Source organism: Glycine soja, chromosome 2 (assembly GCF_004193775.1).
Source record: "Glycine soja cultivar W05 chromosome 2, ASM419377v2, whole genome shotgun sequence".
Taxonomy (NCBI): domain Eukaryota; kingdom Viridiplantae; phylum Streptophyta; class Magnoliopsida; order Fabales; family Fabaceae; genus Glycine; species Glycine soja.
Window position 1 is genome coordinate 2,605,857 of NC_041003.1, and position 22,853 is coordinate 2,628,709.

Here is a 22,853-nt window from a genome sequence, read left to right on the forward strand (position 1 = left end):
CCTTCGATTTTTAATAATATATTTTCTTATAAAAAAATAATAGATTGATCTTGATCATATCCATGTAATTTTGCAAATATTAATTTGTTATTTATATGAGTGAAATCTTGTGGACTTATCTTCTTTTTTTTTAATTCAGTGGACTATGTATCTAAAGAAGAAGAGTTCCAATATATCCAAATAAATTAAAAATGAAATTATAGGAAAATATTTTTTATTTCAATGTCAAAATTGTTTGTCAAAAATTAAAAGATACTCGAAATATTAAATAATATTAATTGATTACACTGTTCAGGGGGGAAACTTTATTTAACCAAAGAGTACCCCAAAGGAATAGAGTTTCCTTTATCAGCCATATAGTCTGATACCGAATTCCCTTCTAATCTTCCTTAAGATGCATGGTTGCATAATGATGTAGGTCAGATATCTGTTCTCTGATGAGGTTAATGCTCATCACAGCATAGTCACCAAATTTTTCACACCTTTATCCCAAACAATCTCGCAGCCTGAATTATAGCACTATATATGGGCTCTGCATAAAGAATACTGCAAACTCCAAGATTTTCTTGCAAACCCTCCAATCCAATCAATGGCCATATTCGTCCCTCAAATCAAAACTCCCCCGCGAGCAGCTTGGTGACCTCCCTGTTTGACATCATTAATGGTTCAAACTTGTTTTCTATACCAAATTCATAATGTCTTGGAATTAGAGTACAAATTTAATTAAAAAGGCATAATTTATGTCTGGCCTAGTTGATTGTTGTTTTTTTTAATTAAAAATTATTTTAAAGTTAAAGCTTAAAATAAGTTTTTTTTTTTAAAAAAGAAATTATTTTATAATTTTTATTTCTTTTAGCTTAATATTAATGTTCCATAGTAAAAAAAATTAAAAAATTAATATTAATTACTTACCAGTTACCACACTCAATGGGCGAATATATTAATCAAAATAAAAAAATATGTTATATAAAATTAACTTTCATTAACATAAGAGTATTAAAATATATAAATTCATAAATAATAATTTAAAATTATAAAAAATTATTTAAATTAATAACAATAAATTTTAAAATAAGTTACAAATATATTATTATATATAATATTAATTAAATAAATTTAAAAATTAATTACAAAACGATAAAATATTTTAAAACTTCTATATTATTATTCAATAATATTTTTATGAAAATTTTTTAAAAAAATAGAATTCAAAAGTGTCAATACTTATTAAAAATAATCCAAAAAATTTTAATAATTATATTTTTTGAAATTAAGAATTAAAAAATTATCAACCAATTAAAATTTTATAAAATCTAAATTAAATTTTAAGAATACAAAATATTTATATTTTAGAAAAACAAAATTTTACTAACTATATTATTTACTCATTTTGCTAAAGTTATTTTATTTCATATAGTGAAGGCATTGAATTTTTTAATTTTAAAAAGTTAAATTTTAATCAATAAAAATTAGTTTTAAAGCAAATTTTAAAATATTTAAAAACATCTATATGACTGTCACATAATATTTCAATAGATAAAAATAACTTATTTAAAAAAAATCATAATGTCAATAATTTGTTCTAAGGTTTTATTGTAATCGTTTTTATAATTTGTTCCTTTGATCGATCAATAACTAAAGTTGGGGATTAATTTTTTTTTCTGGCTATGAGTTGGGAATTACGAACATTACTATAAGTTCACCTCCAATTTGCATTTGACAACCTTATTATATATTGGAGAGAAAAGCGACCAAATATTTGGGTAATTAAGGCTATCCTCCATTGCTTAGGGTGGTGTTAATTAGGCTTTGAAGGTGAATTTACAAGAACATCTTGGTAAGCATCCATATGGTTGTTTGAGCCAGCATGTGTTTTGAATTGCTGGGTTGATGAGATTTCCTTTATCTTCTCTGATTATTATATTTTTATATGTCAAATATTTACAAAATTATCACATAATTTACATTTATTTACGAAAATGTATTCAATTAAAAAAATTGAAAAGTGCATTTTAAATAATCCAAGCTATCATTTTAATTGGTTGCACCGGGTTGGTCCAGGCAGAACCCAATTAGATAAGAATAGATATCCTCCTGCAAAAGTAAAATTCTTTGGTCTCGCGAAATCGACATATCAAGGAAGCATGTGTTGCATAAGTCAACTAAAGTGCATTGACTTTATCATACTTGCGTTACGTTTTCGTCTTACTAACCTTAACCAACATTCTCGTCCCTGCGTAAATTCCTCGTTATGAATATACGGGACCCATGCCCCAATAACGCAACGGGTCCACGTGATTGCAATAATTTTCTTTTTCTTTTCCTACAATTTTTCCCATCTTTGTAAGTATATATTATTGTTTTGTGTTACATGTTACAATTCATTTGTCTAAGTAATATAAATTCGATTTTCTTAAATAAATAATATTTTGAGTTTAAATCTTAGAAATAAAAAAATATTAAGAGATTAAAATTCTTATTAAAAATGATTAATCAAATTTGTCAAAGAAAATTGATTATCGGAAAAATCAATAAATATGCTGAACTTATGTCATCATAATTAAAAAAGCTTGGACATTATTAAAATCGTATTTGCCATCGGTTAATCTAGTCTTGCAAAAGCTTAGCTTAATAAGGATGGAAAATTCTTCTGCAATTTTTTTCTTCCAAGACTCCTTGAACCTTCAAAATAGTGATGACACTTGCAAAAATAATAAAATCCCAAAAATTATATGGTGGTGATGATCTGTCATGAAATAAGAGGAGAAAGAGCACTTTTAATTATCAACTGAGAATTTATATTAAACCCTAATAAGATATCGTATTATTTGAGATTCTCACTCTATTAACCTTTTCCGCCTATAATAATAATAATAATAATAATAATTAGGGTGGTGGCAGTTGGCCCTCTCGTGGTTGCTCTGTTACAGAGATGATGACTTTGTTGTTTGCTCCCAAAAACGTTACCACAATAATTGTGGCCATATGAAATTTGGTTGACATCATCCTTTTTCCCCCCACATTGTAACAAGGCCTAGAAATAAGCATGCTGAGATTGAGAAAAACGATACCATGTTGTCGATCTATTAAAACAAGTACATATATTTTATTTAAAATAGTTACCAGCTCCTATTATAAACAACCTCGTATCTATTCTGCCATAAGATAAAATAAAAAAATCCTCAACTTTACTTATTTGTGAACTTTTATTGTTAATTGAACCAATTGAGATTTTTTTTCGTTTTTAAAATGATGTAATTTAGTATATAAGACATTATTGTTTCTAAATTTTATAGAAAATTAGGGTATTTTTATTTTTCTGGTGAATGGTGATATTATCTTTTATAAAAAACAAATTTTAACATAAAATGCGTAGATCAACTAACAAATTTAACATATAGTCAGAAGAAGAAAAAAAACGGGATAGTCTCTAAATAATACAAAAATCTGGCTTTTCAAATTATTTATTTTTAAATTTAAAATGAACTAAAAGTATTTTTCATTGAAAAGCCATTGAATGGGGGTAAAACGAGCCTAGCTAGTGATGGGATTGAATCACGATTTCTATCAAATCTTCTAGACTTGTCTTAACTTCCATTTCTTTGAAGTAATTAGATAATTACTATTTACAGATTCTCCAATGCGATCCCTTTCAAACTTGGAAGTGGGAAATTAAATAAGTAACTTTTATGGCATCATCTTTTGTAATTCGTTTCTTGGACTGCTCATCAAAACCACTGCATTGCATTAGCACCAAAAGAATCAAAAGGACAAAGGGGCAAAACCTAGCTCCACTCAGCTGAAAAGACGAATTGAAGGAAGGCTGATCCTTGTGCTCCCCCTTTTGGGTAGCTTTTTATTTATCAAATGTCAGAGGCACTCCCTAAGAGGCAAAGATATGCGCCTTTTAATTGGCCACAAGATATAAATTTATGGACCTTTTTCATAGAAAGAGGTTCACCCAAAACGAATTGGAAAAGGATCGATCCTTACAAAGTAGTACCTTCATTATATGTGATCAAAATACAGGGATAGAGTACTAGTAGTGTTTTCTAGTTTAAGTACTTCCTTCTTTTAGTTGTCATGAAAGCGCTTTATCTACAATTATATTTTAGAGTTGGATTATTGCAATTTGTACCACTTTGGGATAATGCATTATCTCTTCTCTCTAAATTTCTATTATCAGGAAAAAAAAAACATCGTAAAATTCTTAACAAAGAGTGAAGGCTAGGTATAAGTCAAATTCAGATAAAAATTGTGAGAAAAACATAAAACATAATTAACCAAACTTTCATTCCAACAATCATTTTGGAGATAAAATTATTCAATTGAATATTATTGAATGATATAATATATATATATATATATATATATATATATATATATATAATGTAAATTATATTGGTATCATTTGATTTCTCTCCTATTATTATTTTCTATGGAGTCGAATACACAGAAAAGTAACAGTAAATAAAATAAAAAGACTAACGGCTATGATGACGTGCTAGCAAAAAATGTGTCTATAGCATCAGTGGTAATCAGGGGTAACAATTTAATTTGCAAGACAAAGATGCACGAAGTAACTCCATAACTTCAGAAGAACCTTTGTTCCCCAATTAACCAGTCATCCCAAAGGATGTGCTGAATAACAACGATCCAATCTTGAGTAATAAGAGACTATATAGATCTAATAGGACTTGATATCTCTCCCCTATTATCAGGGGTAACAATTTTCTATCTTATAAGACATGTTGATAATATGATCTTTTTATATTAATTTAATATTTCATCAAACTATTTTTTCTATTTTTATTTCAATTTATTAGTCAATATATATATATATATATATATATATATATATATATATATATATATATATATATATATATATATATATATATATATATATATATTATTTCCAATAATTCTACTTCAATTCAATTAAATTATGGCTAAATTAATGAACTTTGAATTAATACCTTTACTAATTCAGTAATCAATCCAATTTTAAAAACGGTGCTCTTCTCGCAGTCATTCTAATATACAAATAAAGATAAAACTAATAACAATAAATGTTTAATACGAATTTGATAGTGATAATACTCCTTGTTAGGGGTAAAGAACAACAAGCAGAAAGCAAACCTGCACTTGTTCGCATTAATTAATCATATATAGTTTAAATTCAACTCATTAATCAAAACCGCAAGGGCTTTATAAATTTCATCAACGTAATCATATTTGTAAATGAGTCATTTTCTTAACTATTACAATGAGATTATCTTTACTTCACATCATTCACATGTATGTATCACCATTTTCATAATAAAAAACTTTAATTCACAAGGGCAATAGAGCAGTCCAAGCAATTTTCTTAGTTTACCTCTTTTAATATGTTTAACGACTGTATTTAGATCGTCAATAAATTACTTGGCCAAAAATTTAAATTTCAAGGATAATAATTCATCAACCTTTTGTTTTTCTGAATTAAAAAAAAAAACTATTATGCGTGTCTTTTTTTCCTTTTTGGTGCAATGTATTTTTTGGTGCAAAATTATTTATTTATGTGTGTCTGCTAATATATGAATTTTTAATAAATAATACAGTTCAATCTCGAACAAACTTGAAAGACATACAAAATATTCAAAAATCCAATAGAAGTTACTCCTTTTACTTCTAACCTCTCCAACAGGTGTCTTCTATAAAGAGAAATAATGTTTATACGACAAATTTCTACAATTTTTTTTGCAACAAAGACAGAAATAAAAAGTAAAAAGAGAAAAAATATATAATGAATGTTGGGTGTGGTAAAAAAAAAAAGATAATCAAAGTATAGTAGAATTGGCAACCTACATTTTTTTAAGGTGTTAACATAATTTTGTTTGACAAAAACAGTCTTCCACAGTTATGTGATAATCCTTTTACGACTTACGACTATAGTTTAATCATTAAATTTATTTTGATTTATCACGTTTCAAGTTTTATCCCTGTCCATATTATGATATTAATAGTAACTCTTAAAAGTCACTTCCAAACTCGAAATACTGTTACTAGTAATTTATTTTTTTTCATTTTTACATATCTTTCGATGTGTACTGGAATGTTGTACTATATCACCATATATTATTTAGAAAATAATTTTTTATAATAGTTTCTTTCTTCGTTATTTTTCTATATTACATTATTAACTGTTTACATTTTATATTCCTGTCTCTTTTAATTTCTTTTTTTTTTCTTGTTTGTAAAATTTTGTGTACAAACTTTTTTGTAATAAGAAAATTTGTGCACAAACTCAGCGAACAAAAAATAATTTATCTTGCCATTTCTTCGAAAATAGTAGTAGCCCACACTAAGAACATGATGATTAAATCAGGGAAGAAGGAAAACCAGCACTGATTGAAGAAATAAATAAAAAACACTTAGCGTAATATTAGGGTACCCTTGGTGATTATTAATTTCATGTTAACAGGTTTGGCTTTCATCATTTGATGTCAAGTGTAGACATCTATTATCTCTTTTGTCGCCCTTTTCAATGGGATTCTAGATACAACGTCACAGTCATTTTATTTTACTATACAAGTGTACCACCAGATGGCAACCTTAATATCGTAACTTTTCACAGGCAAAAGGCCTAGCTGACCTCCATTACCTCCTTTTTCTTTCTTATATAGTCAAACCTTACCCTGCCTCCTTATGAAGTATAGAACAAGTGCTTTGATAGCTAGAACCTTAACCTTTCTTTGGTGTGTTAGGAGGGAGAAAAAGACAGTAGCAACATATGGTGTGGCTTCAAAAGAATTTTAACTCCAACATGCCAACATATTTCATATTCAAGTTTATATTTTTTTTAAAAATGTTGTAAACTCTCTTTTTAATTCTCTCTATGAAAAATTAAAATTTATTAAAAATTATCAATTTTAATAAATTTTATTTATAAATAAGAAAAGATAATCATTAATGAGAAATATAATCCACTAAAATTATTAATTTTTAATAAATTTCAGTTAATCATAAGAAATATTAAAAAGACAATTAAAAAAATATTACTAACATAACATTTTTCTTATTTAAATAAATCTTAATAAATTAAGAGATTAATATTTGATTCTCATGACACTGAGATATATGGGCCATAAAAAAGAAACGTTTTAGCTCTATGTGAAAGAAGCAAAAAGAAATAAACAAAATACCACCATCTATATATTTCTCTCTCCCTTGAGAAATTAGGGTATGTATCTAGCAAACCCCAACAAGAGGATTTTTTTTTTCTCTCCCTTCAACGCAAAAACACACACAACCCTTAGTAATCATCATGTCCTCTCCTCTCTTCTTGCCCTCATCATTAGACCCTCGCTTTCATCATCACCACCGCATCTTTTACCTCCCACCAACCGCACCAAAGCCATCATCCTCCTCCGCCTCTAACATCACCACCACAACAACAAGAACAAGAAGAAAGAGAAGCAAGGAGAGAGAGAAGGGTTAGAAGGGTGAAGAAGCATGTCTTCACTCAAGAAGAAGAAACCCTATTACCCGCTTCCGTTAATTCCTATCTAGTACTACTACTTTACTTCTGATTCAAAAGGGTGATCTTCTTCTTCTTCCAAGCTTATCAATTATCATGCATATGCTACTTTTTCTCTCTTTTCGGGGAATTGAAGCGTTGTGGTCCGATTGTTTGCTAGATCAAGCAAATTAACCTATATACTGGTCTATATCATCATCACCTTGCACCTCTCTCTCTCTCTCTCTCTCTCTCTCTCTCTCTCTCTATATATATATATATATATATATATATATGTGTGTGTGGGTTTAATCTCTTACTTTCTTTATCTTTTCACTTTTTTCAGTTTTGGTTTGATTTAATTACTTGATTAAAACTTACATATATGGATTTGAATATATAGTACGTGGTTTTCGAGCTTGGTGTTTCTAGATATTATAATAATATGATGGTGAAAAACAAAACTAGTACTCTCTTTTTCTTTTTTGTCGTTTTGTTGTTGAGCAGTGAGAGCACTGTCACTTTGTGCCTTCTTTTACTTGTAAATTCGAGATGGAGCTTGAGCTTTGTTACTATTGCTTCAATTTAAGTTTCTGGATACAGTTGGAGGTATAGATCTGGATTTCCATATATATGTATGTTAATAAATGTTGTTCTTCATGAGAATAACACAGTTGGATTGTTCAAAACTATGATGTTTTTGTGTACTATAGGTTACAGACTTTAATATTCATGACCCCAGTCATTATCATGTTATCTGTGTGTGATTCCTTTTCTTGAAGTAGGGCTCCATTTATTTAGTTTCTTTTTTCAGGAAGTTCACATGTCATTTATTTTTATAAAATTAATCAATGGTAACACCGAACCTAGTTTTCCTTGATTATTATCGAGAGAAAAAAATGCAAACAGCTAGATACAGCCCGTGATATATATGTATGCACACAAAACAACTATCCCGAATCCGATGAATCAAATTCTTTATTTCTCAATAATTTCAATTGCTAATTAAATTTCTTTTGATGAATATGACTGTTTATCTTAATGTCATCCCACAAATTACTAGAAGAGTTTAAAATCATACAATGAAGCTACCAAGCTAAGTTTTGTTTTTTACGCATTTAAACCCAGAAAACAGATAGAAGATACTATTTTAGAACTTATGTAGTTATGTACTTACATATGCTACGATTAATTAATTAAGGATGCTTTTATCAGATATTGTATCTTGCTGCTTTGATTAATTAACTTAGCCTCTTTTTGTTGTTTTAATAAGAAAGAGAGGTAGATGTCATGCATAGCTTTTTGGTTTATAACAGATTCAAATTAATATCAATCATTAGTCCAAACTAGCAAGTGTGTGACTCTCATGGGTTGCCATAGGCTACAGATCATGCATGCCTCTTTGGCCAGCTTTCAAATTTGTCTTTTGAAATTCAGCAACCTTGGATTGCATGCTCGATTCAGTTGATCATGACTTTTTTCAATTATCTAGTATAGGATTTTAAGTAATTCTGTCATTTTTTTCGAGATTAAAAATATTTATTTATTTTTATAATTAGTATTGACTTTTAACATCGGTATTTTTTTTTATGAGCATCGATGTTTATTATGTGAATTACAGAAATATAAATTCTATAATTTTAATTAAAAAATAAAGAAATATGTACTTATATACAATTGTCCTTATCTATACTATTTCCCTTCTACTACAGATTACATTATAGGTACAGTTTCATAGAAAAACCATGAAGTCATGAACTAGCTGTTGATGATTTTCTTTTTCTTGTGTTGCATATAAATATTAATGAAAATGACGTGAAAAAAAGGAAGTTGTCTCTCCTATCTGTACTTTGAAAATTAAGATTGAACTCTTTTAAGCGTAAAATATATTTTTAAAGATAAATCATTATAGGGTCAAATAATTAAAACATTACATTTAATTAAAATTATGATAATATATATATATATATATATATATATATATATATATATATATATATATTAAATTACAAATTTGTTATAGTTTCAAATCTCAAATATGTTTTTTTTATCTATATATGTATTTTTTATATTTTTTGTTCTGTAAGTTTTTTTTTTTAAAATTTTAATCCATGTTGGTATTTGACTGTTTTTCCAATTTTGGTTTTAGTAATTTTTTTTTATTTTTAGTCTTCATAGTTTGTGTTTTTTTAATTTTAATTTTTTTATTTATAATCTTCATAAATTTGCTCTTATAATAACCAAAATTTAAAAAAAAAATTACGGTGTCTAAAAATTAGCAAAGTATATATTTTATAAGGATCAACATTAAAAATAAAAAATTTACATAAGCTAAAAATAAATGAAAAAATTATAGAAACCAAAATTAAAAAATATAAACTTATAGGAATCAAAAATATATTTTAATCTGATTTTAATCATTAATTTCTCAATAAGTCGACGATCCATGAAAATATTTTCCCCATGATTTTTTTTTAAAGGAATTTTCCCCATGATTATGTACATCTTATTATATATGCTCTTACCAATGACGAGACTCTTATTACAGCGCCTATCTCTCGAATATTTATCATTTTACTTCACTAAACAAAGGTTCAATGGCCTTAAAAACATAACTGGATTTTCTAAGTGAGCACTCCTGCACACAAGCAAATTAGGATAAATTATACAAATTTAACCCTTGTAGTACTTCACTAAACAAAGGTTCATTCTTATACTCATGCATCTTGTTATGGCAGCGATCCATGCAGTGACATGGTAAGGCCGTCTCTGCTAACGTGATTATAAGACTAGACTACTGTGTGTGTGTAATTGGCACCGATCGGTTGTAGATATATATAACAAATTACGAACGATATTTCAAGTTAATAGGAATAAGTACATATAATCAATACTACGTACAGGCAAATAACTAAATACATAGTATTTATAAGTAACCGGAAAATGATTTATTCCTAGCTTGGATGCATGCATATGGCATTATTAAATGTTTATCATGAAATATATGCAAGGCTACCTTTCCTGTGAGAAAACTCATATGGATTGGGTATTATATTACGTTATACATTTAGCAGAATAATTTTTTTTATATCATCGTAATTAGAACCTTAAACTTTCATTTAGCAGAATTTATCTGGGTTTCTCATTCATAATTTTTTTAGAATCAGGGGCTAGAGCCGCAAGAGTGATTCTTATCCGTATACCACTTGTGGATCTACTTTACGTGCAAATTAAGTTCTAATAACCAGGAAGGCAAAGTCAAGCACAGTAGTGTTTATGGCTAATAATTATGAGAGAGGGAACGCAAATTAATGCTTATATAATAACTAGCCGCGATAGCTCTTTATATGCTCCGTTTGTTTGTGTTTGTATGGTGCAAATTCACAAGCAGCTAGTCGATCAGCATCTATACTGTGCTTGCGAATTATTTCACTTTTCTTGTTCAATTTGGAGGCAAACCATGTAAAGTATGATTTGACATAAATTCTGGTACAATACCATCATTGAAACGCGGCCCACATATATTGCGTATAACTCAAGGGCCATGCATATTGCGTATAACTCTCACGGCCCGCTGGATTGGATTTGAATGCAATGGGTCCTGGGATTTTTGCTAAGCGACAAACTTGTATATATGATTAAAAAAAAAGACCATGTAATTTTTTCTTACCTCCCTTCTATTTTATATTTTTTGTTTAAAATATATTTTTCACTTACATAAATATAAAAATATTTAAAATTTATTTTTATAAAATTTTTAGCTTAATTTTTGTCCTCCGCAAAATTTAAATGTATTTCTCTTTGGTTTGGTTTGGATATAGGTTGACACATACATCTAAACCTATGTGTATATTAATGTAAAGTTTTATCTACTTTTTACATCGGTTATGAAACAAATGATGTAGAATAATATTTTCTATATCAGTTGTAATTATTATAACTGATGTAAAAATTCTTCAGTAAAATTCATCATTGGACATTCTCCTTGTCCTAGTCGGAGATATAGCAAGAGCCCAACAACACTCACCTCACTCTCATGCCCATCACCATATGCGTGTCCCACAACCCCTACATCTTAATGCCAAACTTATTCACTCTCCACCACCAAACCTACAAAAAGATCAAACAAAGAACGAAAAAAGCCATAACAATCATCAAATTCACATTATCTTATAGTCATTTCAAACCACAATCCTCATATTCGTGTAGGCCACCATGACACTGCCATATGCAATCGTCGCAGAGTTGCTATCATGTGCAATGCCCTTCGTATAAAAACAAACCCTCCTCCATGACTCCACTCCCCTTCCTCCCCCCCCCCCCCCCCCTTTCTCCAAATCCTATCTAATCTTCAAGAAAAGAAAGTGCTTTAAGTTCCCAAAATAATTCTTTGAGGTTGTCTGGCTGTGGTTACAAGAATGGAAGAAAAGTGAGAAGGGGAAAGAAGAGGAAAGGAAGTGGAATGGTGGAGGGTTAGTGGGTGGGTGACAACAATGGTGGATGCGTCTCGATGGAGTCGTCATAAGTCGTGGAGAGATTGTCAAAGGAGCTACTTGATGATAATATTAGAGAGATTGATGTGGTTGAATCATCCATGGATTCAAGAGAGAGATAGGATTAGGTTTTTAACATGTGTGGACATCCAATTGGTTAATGAACTGACTCTTAGTTATGAGACATAGATATTTGGATATAAGTTTTGTAAGAAAGAACAACATACAAAATTTCAAGGGGAATAAATTTTAAATATTTTATATTTATGAGAACCAAAATATATTTATAAAAAAAAATTTATTTCCAAAACCTAAACAAAATTCTTCTTATTTTATAAATATGCTACATTGAAATCATGTTTCAATCTTTTTTTTTTTATAAAATTGACAAAAATGCCTTTATTTATTTTTAAAAAAAAATTGGAGTCATGTTCAAATACACCACTTCTTTAGAAAATATGTCAACTTTCTTAAAACATAAAAGTTGTGTTTTAAAATATAAATTTTTATTTTTATTTTTTTAATTTAATTTTACTGAAGTTGTGTTTTAATTCAACATAATTTCAGTAAATTTAAATTTTAAAAAATAAAAATATGAAGTTGCATTTTAAAACACAATTTTTTTTTTGTTCAAAGTCATATTTTAAAAACACATCTTATCCATTTACATCAATTTTTTTAATTTTAGTTTATTTATTTATTTTTTAAATTATCCCAATACGTGAAAAGGACCAAAAAGTACCAAACTTGTTTATCCTAATTAAGAGAGTGTAACTTAGTCACTTTAATACAATGCGTGAGTTATTAAAATTTCTTTGGTATTTATCTTTCATTTCTTCTAATAAAAAAACTCATTTGTCTTAACTCAAATTGCAGCAAACAGTAACTTCAAAATTACATCGATTGTAGCCTTCCTCTCACAAAAGCAACGCAATTAAATGGTCCTAATTTTCAGCTTCATTCTTGGTCTCTCTCTGTCCAGTGTCCTGTAACAAGATAACAAGGAAAAGAAAGTAAAAACAATCATTGATTTTTTTTTCCACCTCATTATAGGATTTTACGCAGGAATTAATCAACATTTCTACAATAGCAGTGATAATTTTCTAACCACTAGCCGTCCTTATTCAATATCACAGAACACCACCAAGCAAGTTACCCGCATCAGAGGAATAAAGTTCTCAATGAATCATATATTTTAAACAAACAATTAAGCAGATAAAAGTTACTGCATGAACCCAAACTTCCTCCACACCTTTCAAAATCTGCAAGGAAGAACCCAAACTCTTGCATCCCACGGTCAAAATGCAGCAAAGAGACAATGTGAATGTGAAGAGAAAAGGGACAGGGAATAAATTATTTTATTAGAAAACTGAGAAGAGATGCATGTAACATCTAGATGGGGCCAAAGTTATAGGTTTCAAAGAACAAGAGAGAACTTTAATTTATAGAAAAAAAATTAGTTGAATTGATTGATTTGAAAAGGATAAAAAAATATACAGTGTTTTAATTTTATTTATACTAAGTGCATGTTTAATTTAAATTAAAACTTTGAGAGCCAAAATTATATTTAATTACTCCATTTGTTATTGTGCATTGAAATTCACAAAAATATTTTTAAAACTTAAATCCAATGATAATCTAAGTGATTAGTTAAGTAACAGAAATTTACTCTCCTAACATGTTTATTTGAGGGAAGGAACGGTGCATGTAACTAGGTACAGTGCTGTGTAATTTCTCGTGAGAGTGAAACGTGACAGTTCTTTCGTGAATTTGGATTGATTTTGATTAAATTTATTATAGTCAAATTGAATTGATTTGGTTCGATTCTATTTTTATATATAAAAAATTGAAATTCAACTTAATTCAATTCATTCATAAACGATTTTATTCAGTTTTGATCAAGGTCATTTAATTTTGATTTTCTTATTCTTAAAACTACTATTTTATATCATGATTTATCCAAATATTTAATATAATTAATACAATATTATCAAATGTTTGAAAATAGTAAAATTGATTCATTCAATACCACCAATATAATATTATAAAATAGACTAATATCAATTAAAATAAAATATTTTTCAATAATATTTACTATAATAGTCTAAATCACAATTATTTCCCACAAACAATTTTTTTACAATAAACTTTATTTCAATTGCTGAAACAAAAAAAACAAAAAAATATGATCAATTAATATTATAAATATAACCAAAAAAATAAATATGAAAAAAATCTGAAACACTTAACAATGTATCTGAAATTAATACCTTAAAATAATTTTCAACACTAATGATCTCAACGTTTGTAATTTCAACACTTAGAGTTTCAATATTAATAGTTTTTAAAGTCAAACAATTCTAATTTTTTTTTTATCATTTTTGATCGGTTGGGTTTAATTTTGATCGAATTTATAAATCTAAATCCCAGACCCAACTCGTATGTGAATGATTTTGATCAGTTTGATTCAATTTTGACTCAAATACATAAATGATTTAACTTAAACTGTTCAAATTTGTTTAGATCAAATTAGATTCGTGGGTGACCCATACCTAGGAACACCCCTAAAGGTGAGTTGACAACTGTTAGCTAGTACTTGTTCTTCTAATGTGGGTCACTATGTTCAACTTGTATACAGTTTGGGCTTGGTTAACACACTCTCAAGCTGAGCCATATTTTCAAGGGCTTTTGGATTGTTGCATCCTACACCTCCAAGTTACTTCTTGCACCCTTTCTGGAATGTTTTTTTTTTTTATCTTTAGAAAGTCAAAACTTGTAGTCATTCAAGAATGTAACTTAACCACCACCAGTTTTCCATTTTTGTGCATTTCATTACTAATCACGAGTTTTTTTTATCAAACTAGTTGATTTTGTAAAACTATATATCAAATTAGACGATTTTGAAAATTATTTATTAAAGATGAATGATTTTAACTTTTGATATCGATTGCGGCTATAGTCGATGTAGAAAGTCATTTTTGTATATCAATTATAACTAAAAATGATGTTAAAAAATCTTGAAAAATAACTTTTTATGTCGTTTTGTTATCAATGTGATGGTAAAATGCATAAAAATAAAACTTGAGTGATAAAATTTGTAAAATAATAAAAATTTGAGGCTTAAATATATGTTTGACACTTGTAATTTAATTTTTTTTCAATTTTGCCTCTGTAATTTCTTTTTTATTTTATTTCTTGAAAAATGTATTTATTTATTTATTTTTTATCCTTAATGTGCTTTAGATAATATTTTTTTGCTATTTAAAATATTTTTTTATTATTCAAAGCGCTATCTAAATCACTTTAAGAATGAAAAATAAAATAAACGTATTTTACAAGAATTAGAATGAAAATATTTTAGAAAAATAAAAACAAAAAACACTAAATTAGATGGACCAACGCCATGATTATCAAATTTGCACCCTTTAAAAAATAAAAAACTACACTTGAGGGAAACATAGAAAGGATCATTTATTAATGGCCTATCCCTAGCACCGCCGGTCTGTTGATCAGACGGTCCTGATTCAATCATGAAGCCACGATATTCCCTGCGCACAGCACCACTACCCCACTCGGTGCTCCATTTCCACTTCAACGCCAAATCATCGCCTCTCTTTCTCTCTCTCACTAATTCGAAGCTGAATCCGAATCTCGAAACTCGTTCCGCTATTATCCATCAAACCGTGGTGTTGTCGTGTTTCTCTCTATCGCTGCTTCGACTCGCGGCAATGTTATTAGGGTTAGGGTTAGGGTTACGGTGACTCTTCGCGATTGTAGCGGTAACAGTTCGTCGTCGCAGTTGCAAAAGTTTTCGCTCAATTGATAAGTTAGAGTTTCGGTTATCATCATGTCCGATCCTTCGAGGGGTCGCGTCACCATTACTCTAGGGCGTAGCGGTCATGTAAGTTGCAATTTCGTCTAATTCGAAATTTTAATTCTTCTTTTTACGCTTAGATTGCAGTTATTGCTTTCTATACAAGGAACATCTATGTGTGTTTTTTGCTGCTTTGATTCTGTTCACTGTTTTTTTGGATTTGACTTGTTTCTACTTGCTTCGTCAAATAGCAACCGGGAAGTTATCAGTGAATATGATGCTTTACCTTTTTTTGAAGTTTTATGTTTGTTTTCTGTTAGAATAAACACGATACAAAATGATTTCATTTGTTGTTTACATCTAGTTCTACATTCGGCATCACTTTGTGCTATTAGCCTATTACTTTTTTTGTTGTTGTTAAATTAATCTATTAGGAGTTAAGGAATGCGGTTTAATTTTCGTTTTTCACCACTTCTTACCTTTTGAGAAGTATAGTTTTGCTCTTATATGCCATGAATGGGATATTTGGATTGATGCCCATGATCTTCTGTTTTACACTTGAGTTTAGGTTGTGAAGAGGGATGTATCTGCTGCAGATGTTTCTTCTTTCTCTTCTCTTCACTCAGCTGGCACTAAGCGTTCTGTAAGAGACAGAATTGGAAGTAATGCAGATAATTCTGGGTGGTATGGAAATGGACATAGCGGCAATAAACGGTGTGTCTGTGGTTTCATTGTTACGGTCTAACAAGAGAGAAAGAGAATAGGCTACATGCTTTTCTTTATGATTTAATTGAAATTAGCTTTCATGAATTTTGTTCATATCTTCTGCAGACACCGAGGAGATGTAAGCATGCAAAATGGACTGGATGGCAGTAAGCTCCCTTGGCAGTGAATTTTCCACATCTTTACCTTACTCAATGGTTTTTGTGTTTCTAATCTTTTTTCTCTTAATTCACTTCTGTGGACATATTGGTAAAGATGACCTTCGATTGAAGCTCATGCGGAAAAGTGCATCTAGGCAGACTGACAGCAATGGCAATAAGAGGCATATGGACCTCCGTGAAAAACTTTCAAAGGCAAGTCACCCTCTGACTAACAGTTATAATTCAAAGCAGCATGGGCCAGAATCAAGGGAAACTAGTCTGTTGAGGCAAATTCCCTCAGCTAGAAGTTCTGATGATTTACTGCGTATGAAATCCATGAGAAGCTCATACTCTCCTTGGACATTGGATCATATTAGGAGAAGATCACCAGATGGGTTTCCAAGTACTTCCAGGGGGATTTCCCCCCAAAGGGATGTCCAAGACCTACATAGAAGGCCTGTAAGCAGGACATATGATGGTGTCAGTTCAGTTTCATATGTAGGTAGGGATGTTCTAGAAACTTCGAGGCCTCCAGTAAGTGCACCTCAATCTTTCATGTCACGCTCCACAATGTCCACATTACCTCCAGTAACTGCCAAGCCTGTAGCATCTCATCCTGGCCAACTTCCTCCATCGGGCAGTGTTGCTCAAAGGTCTTCATATGTGGTGAGTATTACTTATCTTCTGGCCTCTAGATATCATTTTTCTCAACCCTTCTTGTTGATGTTACTCAGAGAAACATTTCCCATTACCATCTGATGGATATCCAAGTTGATTCTGTGGTTCCCTTTTGGCTATACCACATGCCTGTGGGTTATGAAAATATAACTTATTCGCATGACTGTTCCTACAGCCAGGAAGACAAATTATAATTATCTTGGGGAGATTCAAATTCAATTAGAAAATCGTGGTATTCTACTATGGGATCTGTTTTTCTAGGCTAGATATTTATAAATTCTGGGTGGTTAATCAGATCTTAGAATTCGATAGGTATGTGTGAACTCTGTAATCTTATTGTGACAGTTTCGAAGCTCTGTTTCTGGTAATCCTAATTTCCTATGAAAGGGAAGTGCTTGATTGACTGACTTTGCTAGATTTGTAGAATTGGGTGTTTTGGGTCATATTTATTAACTTAATACAGTATGCTAATAAAAATTTTCACTGTCAATCATTTGAAAACTGACTGTCACGTAGAGTTTTTCCTGTGTTTACCCAGAGTAGTCAATAGTAGCACATGCTGCTATTGTGCTTTGGTGGAGAATCTGCTACTGGGAACTTTACATTGCATGGATAATAGCCATAATTGTAGCTGAAAAGCAAAGGATATAGTATCTATACCAACAAGAAGTAACAATCCATGTTGCTCTTCTCCTTAAGTCATTTTTTGGTACTTCTATGATTCCACATCCTCTTCTCCTTCAGAAACATTTTGGGGTTAGAAATCCGTAGTTGTCATCTCCCACATTTTTTTCTGTTGCTCTTCCAGCCAGCCACACATTTTTCTGGCATTTCCTGCCAAGGTCAACCCTTTAGTTTGTAGCTCCTGTTTCCGCCTTCCTTTGTTGGCCTTGGTGTGCACTGCACTTTGCGGGCCAGTTTCCTTGCTACTGTCTTTCTGTCCTCCTTTTCCCTGTCCACAGAATTTGTAGCATTATGTGATCGTCCCAATCAGTGTTCTTGTCTCTGGGAACTTTTACGGAAGTATGAAATTTAAAAAAGTTGATGACTCTTATTTTTCACCAACTTAGTTATGCCTTTTACTAACTACGATTGTTTAAGCTATGGTTTTTGATTGTTAATGATAAACATGCCTTTAATTTTGAGTAATTTTTAAATTGAGCATTAACATGCTTAAGTGTAAATCATTTGCATTACATCTATTATCTTACGCATAAAACCAAAAATGCGCTAGCCTGATGGCTGCTACTATCTCTCTTTCTCTCCCTTTTTTCTCTCCTCCCCCCCTTTTTGTGCGTGTGTGTATATATACATGAGGAGGGATCAAGTTGCTCATAGAGTAACTAGTTACTATCTATCCTCATCATTCATTTTCTTGAAATCTAATGGTTCTAACGAGTAACTAATCTTAACTATTAGATTTCAAGAAAATTCTAACAAGTAACAAATCTTAACCATTAGATTTCAAGAAAATAAATGGGAAGTAACTTGATCAAGTTATTCCAAGAATAAACCTTAAAAGAGTTACTCTTCATCTCCACCTTTCATTTTCTTATAATCTAACAGTTTGATGAGTTACTTTTTGGAATCATTATATTATATTACTAGATTGTTAGGTGTGTATATGCTGATTGTTAGGTGTTTTTTATCTGTTGATTTTAGATTTTCTTCTAAAAGTTTCTTTTGTCTAGACACCTATTGCAATTGAAGCTTAAATATCATAATCTGATTCTGGGGCACATGTCCAATGATTGTGTTCACCCCAAAAAATAGATACAGGAGATTGTTATATTTAGCTCCCTTCTAGGAGATATGATGGTCAAATGATCAAATAATTTATTGTGTTGAGGTGAATATTTTCATTGCTGGAGTGTTGGTTTTAGTTATGACTTATGAATGCCTCTGCAAGTGACGAGCTATCTGGCTTGGAGAAGCTAATGGGTTTCTGTTATTTTGTTGAGAATGGTTTTGCCATTGTAATGACCCTGACAGGTTGAGTTTATTATTTCTGTCTGGTTCAAAGCCGAGTTGATTGTGTCAGCATAGGTTAAATGTATTTCCAATTTGATAAGCTACAGGTCCAGTTTTCAGTTAAATAAATCAAACAAACCGGTCCGCTCTGGTCCATGTTTAATAACTGATTGGGACTTGGGTATTATGGGGTACACAAGTCCCACACCAAGTAGTATGAGATACTTGATGGAGTACTTAAGGGATTCGGTTACCCCCCTTGACAACTAGCTTTTAAGGGAACGTTCCTTGAGTGCTTGGGTGCTTACCAATAATAGTCTCAAATGACCCTTATTTGATTCATTGACATGATTTAATATTCTTGATTTATGAAGGCATTTTGGATAAAAAATGAACGAGCCTAATATTGTCTTTTAAAACAGGAAAGATTATACTAGAGAAACACTCATTTAGGAAAAATAATATTCCATCAACAGATATTGTGTTGGATACCTTTTTTACATAATCAAAAGTACTGTTTCGTTAATGCTTATGCTTCTCTGGCTTTTGCTTATGCATAAATTTGCTCTCTGTGTTGTGTGAAGAAATGTTAGCATCCTAACATGGCTTTGATGGTTATCATGTAGGGTGATGAACAAGTACAAGTACAACAGTCTCACCAAACTGTGGATGGCCTGTTACATGCATTGGGACTTCAAAAATATGCCATTCTCTTTAAGGCTGAGGAAGTATGTATCTTAATTTGTTTCTGTAAATGAAATTATATTGTCCTGGTATTTTTTGTTCTCAAATTTAATTGACAATTTGTGTCGTCATTTGTTCAATGAGATGTCAAAATCATTTACTTATTGGCTGCTATTGGAATTCCACCGGGGAAAATTATTGGAATAGACCATATATAAATCTAGGGAACTTTCAATTGATTGTTGCCTGGGATAGTCTTAAGCAGTATTTTGCCTCTTGATTTAACTCTTGCCTTTTGCATCAGGACAGTTTGGTTCATTATTATGTCATTGATGGATGAATTCTACTAAGCTCTCTGTTCTGTTCACAAAATTACTAACCTGCATAATGCTCTTTCATGTTCAATATGACATGGGTGGCTGAAAATTTTAGGTCTTCAAATTTGTCACATGAGTTTCAGATTAAATCCATTGTTTATTGACAAATTGTGTTAATGTTTGTGTGTTGTGTGTTTCATAGTTGTGTAAATTGGGTATGAACGTCAACATTTGAATCATTGCTTAAAGAATCATGCCTTATAATTTGTATATACTTTTAATCTCTATTGCTCTTCTTAGGTTGGCATTCAACCTCACCTGAGGTGGCAATGTTGAAATTATTAAACTTACCCCTTGAATAACAGCATGGGAGCTTAGTTTTTACTTTCCTACAGTGATTGACAAGTTTTTAGCTTCAATTGACATTTAAAGAATTCCACACACTAGCTCTGAAGTCTAAACTAGTAGATGAACTAATTTGTTGTGTTGAGTGCTCAAGTAATCACATATTGTCTTATTAATGAATTTGTTGTGTTGAGTGCTCAAGTAATCATATATTGTCTTATTAATGAATTTATGATATGTTAGTACAGAAGTATGAAATAGTGGAATATCAAGTATGATTTGGTAAATTGTATGCTTCGGCTAAGAATTAGGTTAATTCTAATTTTGTACTGCGAGTTATCTTATACACTGATGTGTTTGTTTAGGTGGATATGACTGCATTGAAGCAGATGGGAGAAAATGACCTCAAAGAGCTTGGGATTCCTATGGTAATTAATTGTCTTTCTTTTCATATGTGGCATATATTCGTGTGTTATTCAATGAGGCTTGCTGTTGTGAATATTACACCAAATATATGGATGTAGGCATTATTGATTATGTATATTTCAGACAATGAAGCAGAGTTCAATTAGTGGAATTGTGTCTGAAGATATCTTGATGTTTACATTGTTTTTGTATCTATTTCCCCAGTACACTAGATGCCTTGTCCAATACCACACATTTCTCTTTCCTTCGATAGGTTTATCATCAATGTTCAAGTATTTGATCGGAAGCCATGTCAAACAAATATAATGCCTCAGATTACCCTTAAAAAATCTAGATTTGGCTTTTATGAAGTGAGAGGAGAGTGCTTAGAGGATAAAGTGGAGTTACAACTATTGATTAGAAAATCATGTATTGAGACTGTTTAATTTTGTATCAATAAATCCTCTTTCACTTGTTTAGTAGCTTTTTTGGGAGATATGAATTTTCCCCATGCTTGCACATTTAGCCAGTGGATATGCTTTCTATTTCTTGCATGGTTTGAGAACATCTACCAAAATGCATGAATGTTTCACTTCCCAGTCAACGCTATATATAAATCTGTCCTGTAAATTTTGCAATCTGAACCTCTGAAAGTTGATAGTCTAGTTATTCTACCTGTCTTCCTTTCTTGTACTTTGTTGCCTTTGCTTGTGATGAGCCTGTAAAATTGCTACAGTGGTACTAGTACCCTGTAACAAAGTTGTAGCAACACAGTCATCAGTAATATTTTTTCTATTAATGGGTAGGTCTCACCAAATAACCTGGGTCCATACTGCTTAGTGAGATCAACACAAAATCCTCAACAATGAGGTGTATAGATTATATTAGAAACAATGTTTGCTAGGATTGCTTGTCCTTTGTGCATGTGTTTGTTCCAGAAGAATGTGTTTTTTCAGGTGCATGTGCTGAGTACACAAGTTGATTATATGATGTTATTTGTCTAATGGATGTTGCTTGGGTTGCAGGGTCCAAGGAAAAAAATTCTTCTCGCTCTCTTGCCCCGTACCAAGCGTCAACAATGATCGATGTCTATCCTGCATGATGCTGAAACTGACATTATTGGAACACCAGTCTTTACATTTAATTTTATTTTTTATAATTTGGATGATGGTAAAGCACAGATCTGAGAATGTTTACGAATATAACACCCCTTGTCCCTTGTAGGGTTCAAGTATCCTTTTTTGAAAAACAAGTTCGGGTTAAAATGCTCGTCTATTGGAGATATTGGTCTGTAATATATGGTGTCCGTATTTTCTCTCTTTTTTTTTAATTGAAAGAAATAGGAAATTGAATCAGAGTATGTTCAACTTTTTGCATTGAGCAAGCTTAATTGTGTCAGCAAAATATTCAATTTCTTGCATACCCTCATTTTACCAACTTGTGTCCCGTAATGATGGTGCGAATGTAGAGCCTAAAGATCGTCAAAAGCCAGAAGTTTGACTTTAGAATGAAAAATGCACTTGATGCTTCCGTTACCATTACCTTTACAGCTACATTTGTTCAAAACTTGTCTTGCTTTCGGTCTCAATTTTCTTTAGGAATTGGGAGGAAAACTGTGTTGCTGCGAGGTTTAACTAATAATTTATTGGTTCTTGAAAGAATGTTTGGCTAAACATCGAATCTCAAAGTTTGCTGCGAATCTGTTTATGCTTTACTTTCTCCCAAAATTGAAGACATCATTTTGTGTCGGTAAGCACCGAATTCCTGGCCCAAGATACTGAA

General features: G+C 30.7%; 1 protein-coding gene across 1 annotated transcript; it reads left to right on the forward strand.

The window, feature by feature from the left end:
* Positions 1 to 15,535: 15,535 nt before the first annotated feature.
* On the forward strand, positions 15,536 to 22,453 carry LOC114379776. The gene is made up of 7 exons (XM_028338495.1): positions 15,536 to 15,895; positions 16,377 to 16,522; positions 16,640 to 16,680; positions 16,787 to 17,337; positions 19,947 to 20,048; positions 21,032 to 21,094; positions 22,097 to 22,453. The coding sequence occupies exons 1-7, from the start codon at positions 15,842 to 15,844 to the stop codon at positions 22,151 to 22,153; spliced, it is 1,014 nt and encodes a 337-aa protein (XP_028194296.1). The 5' UTR covers positions 15,536 to 15,841; the 3' UTR covers positions 22,154 to 22,453.
* Positions 22,454 to 22,853: the final 400 nt, after the last annotated feature.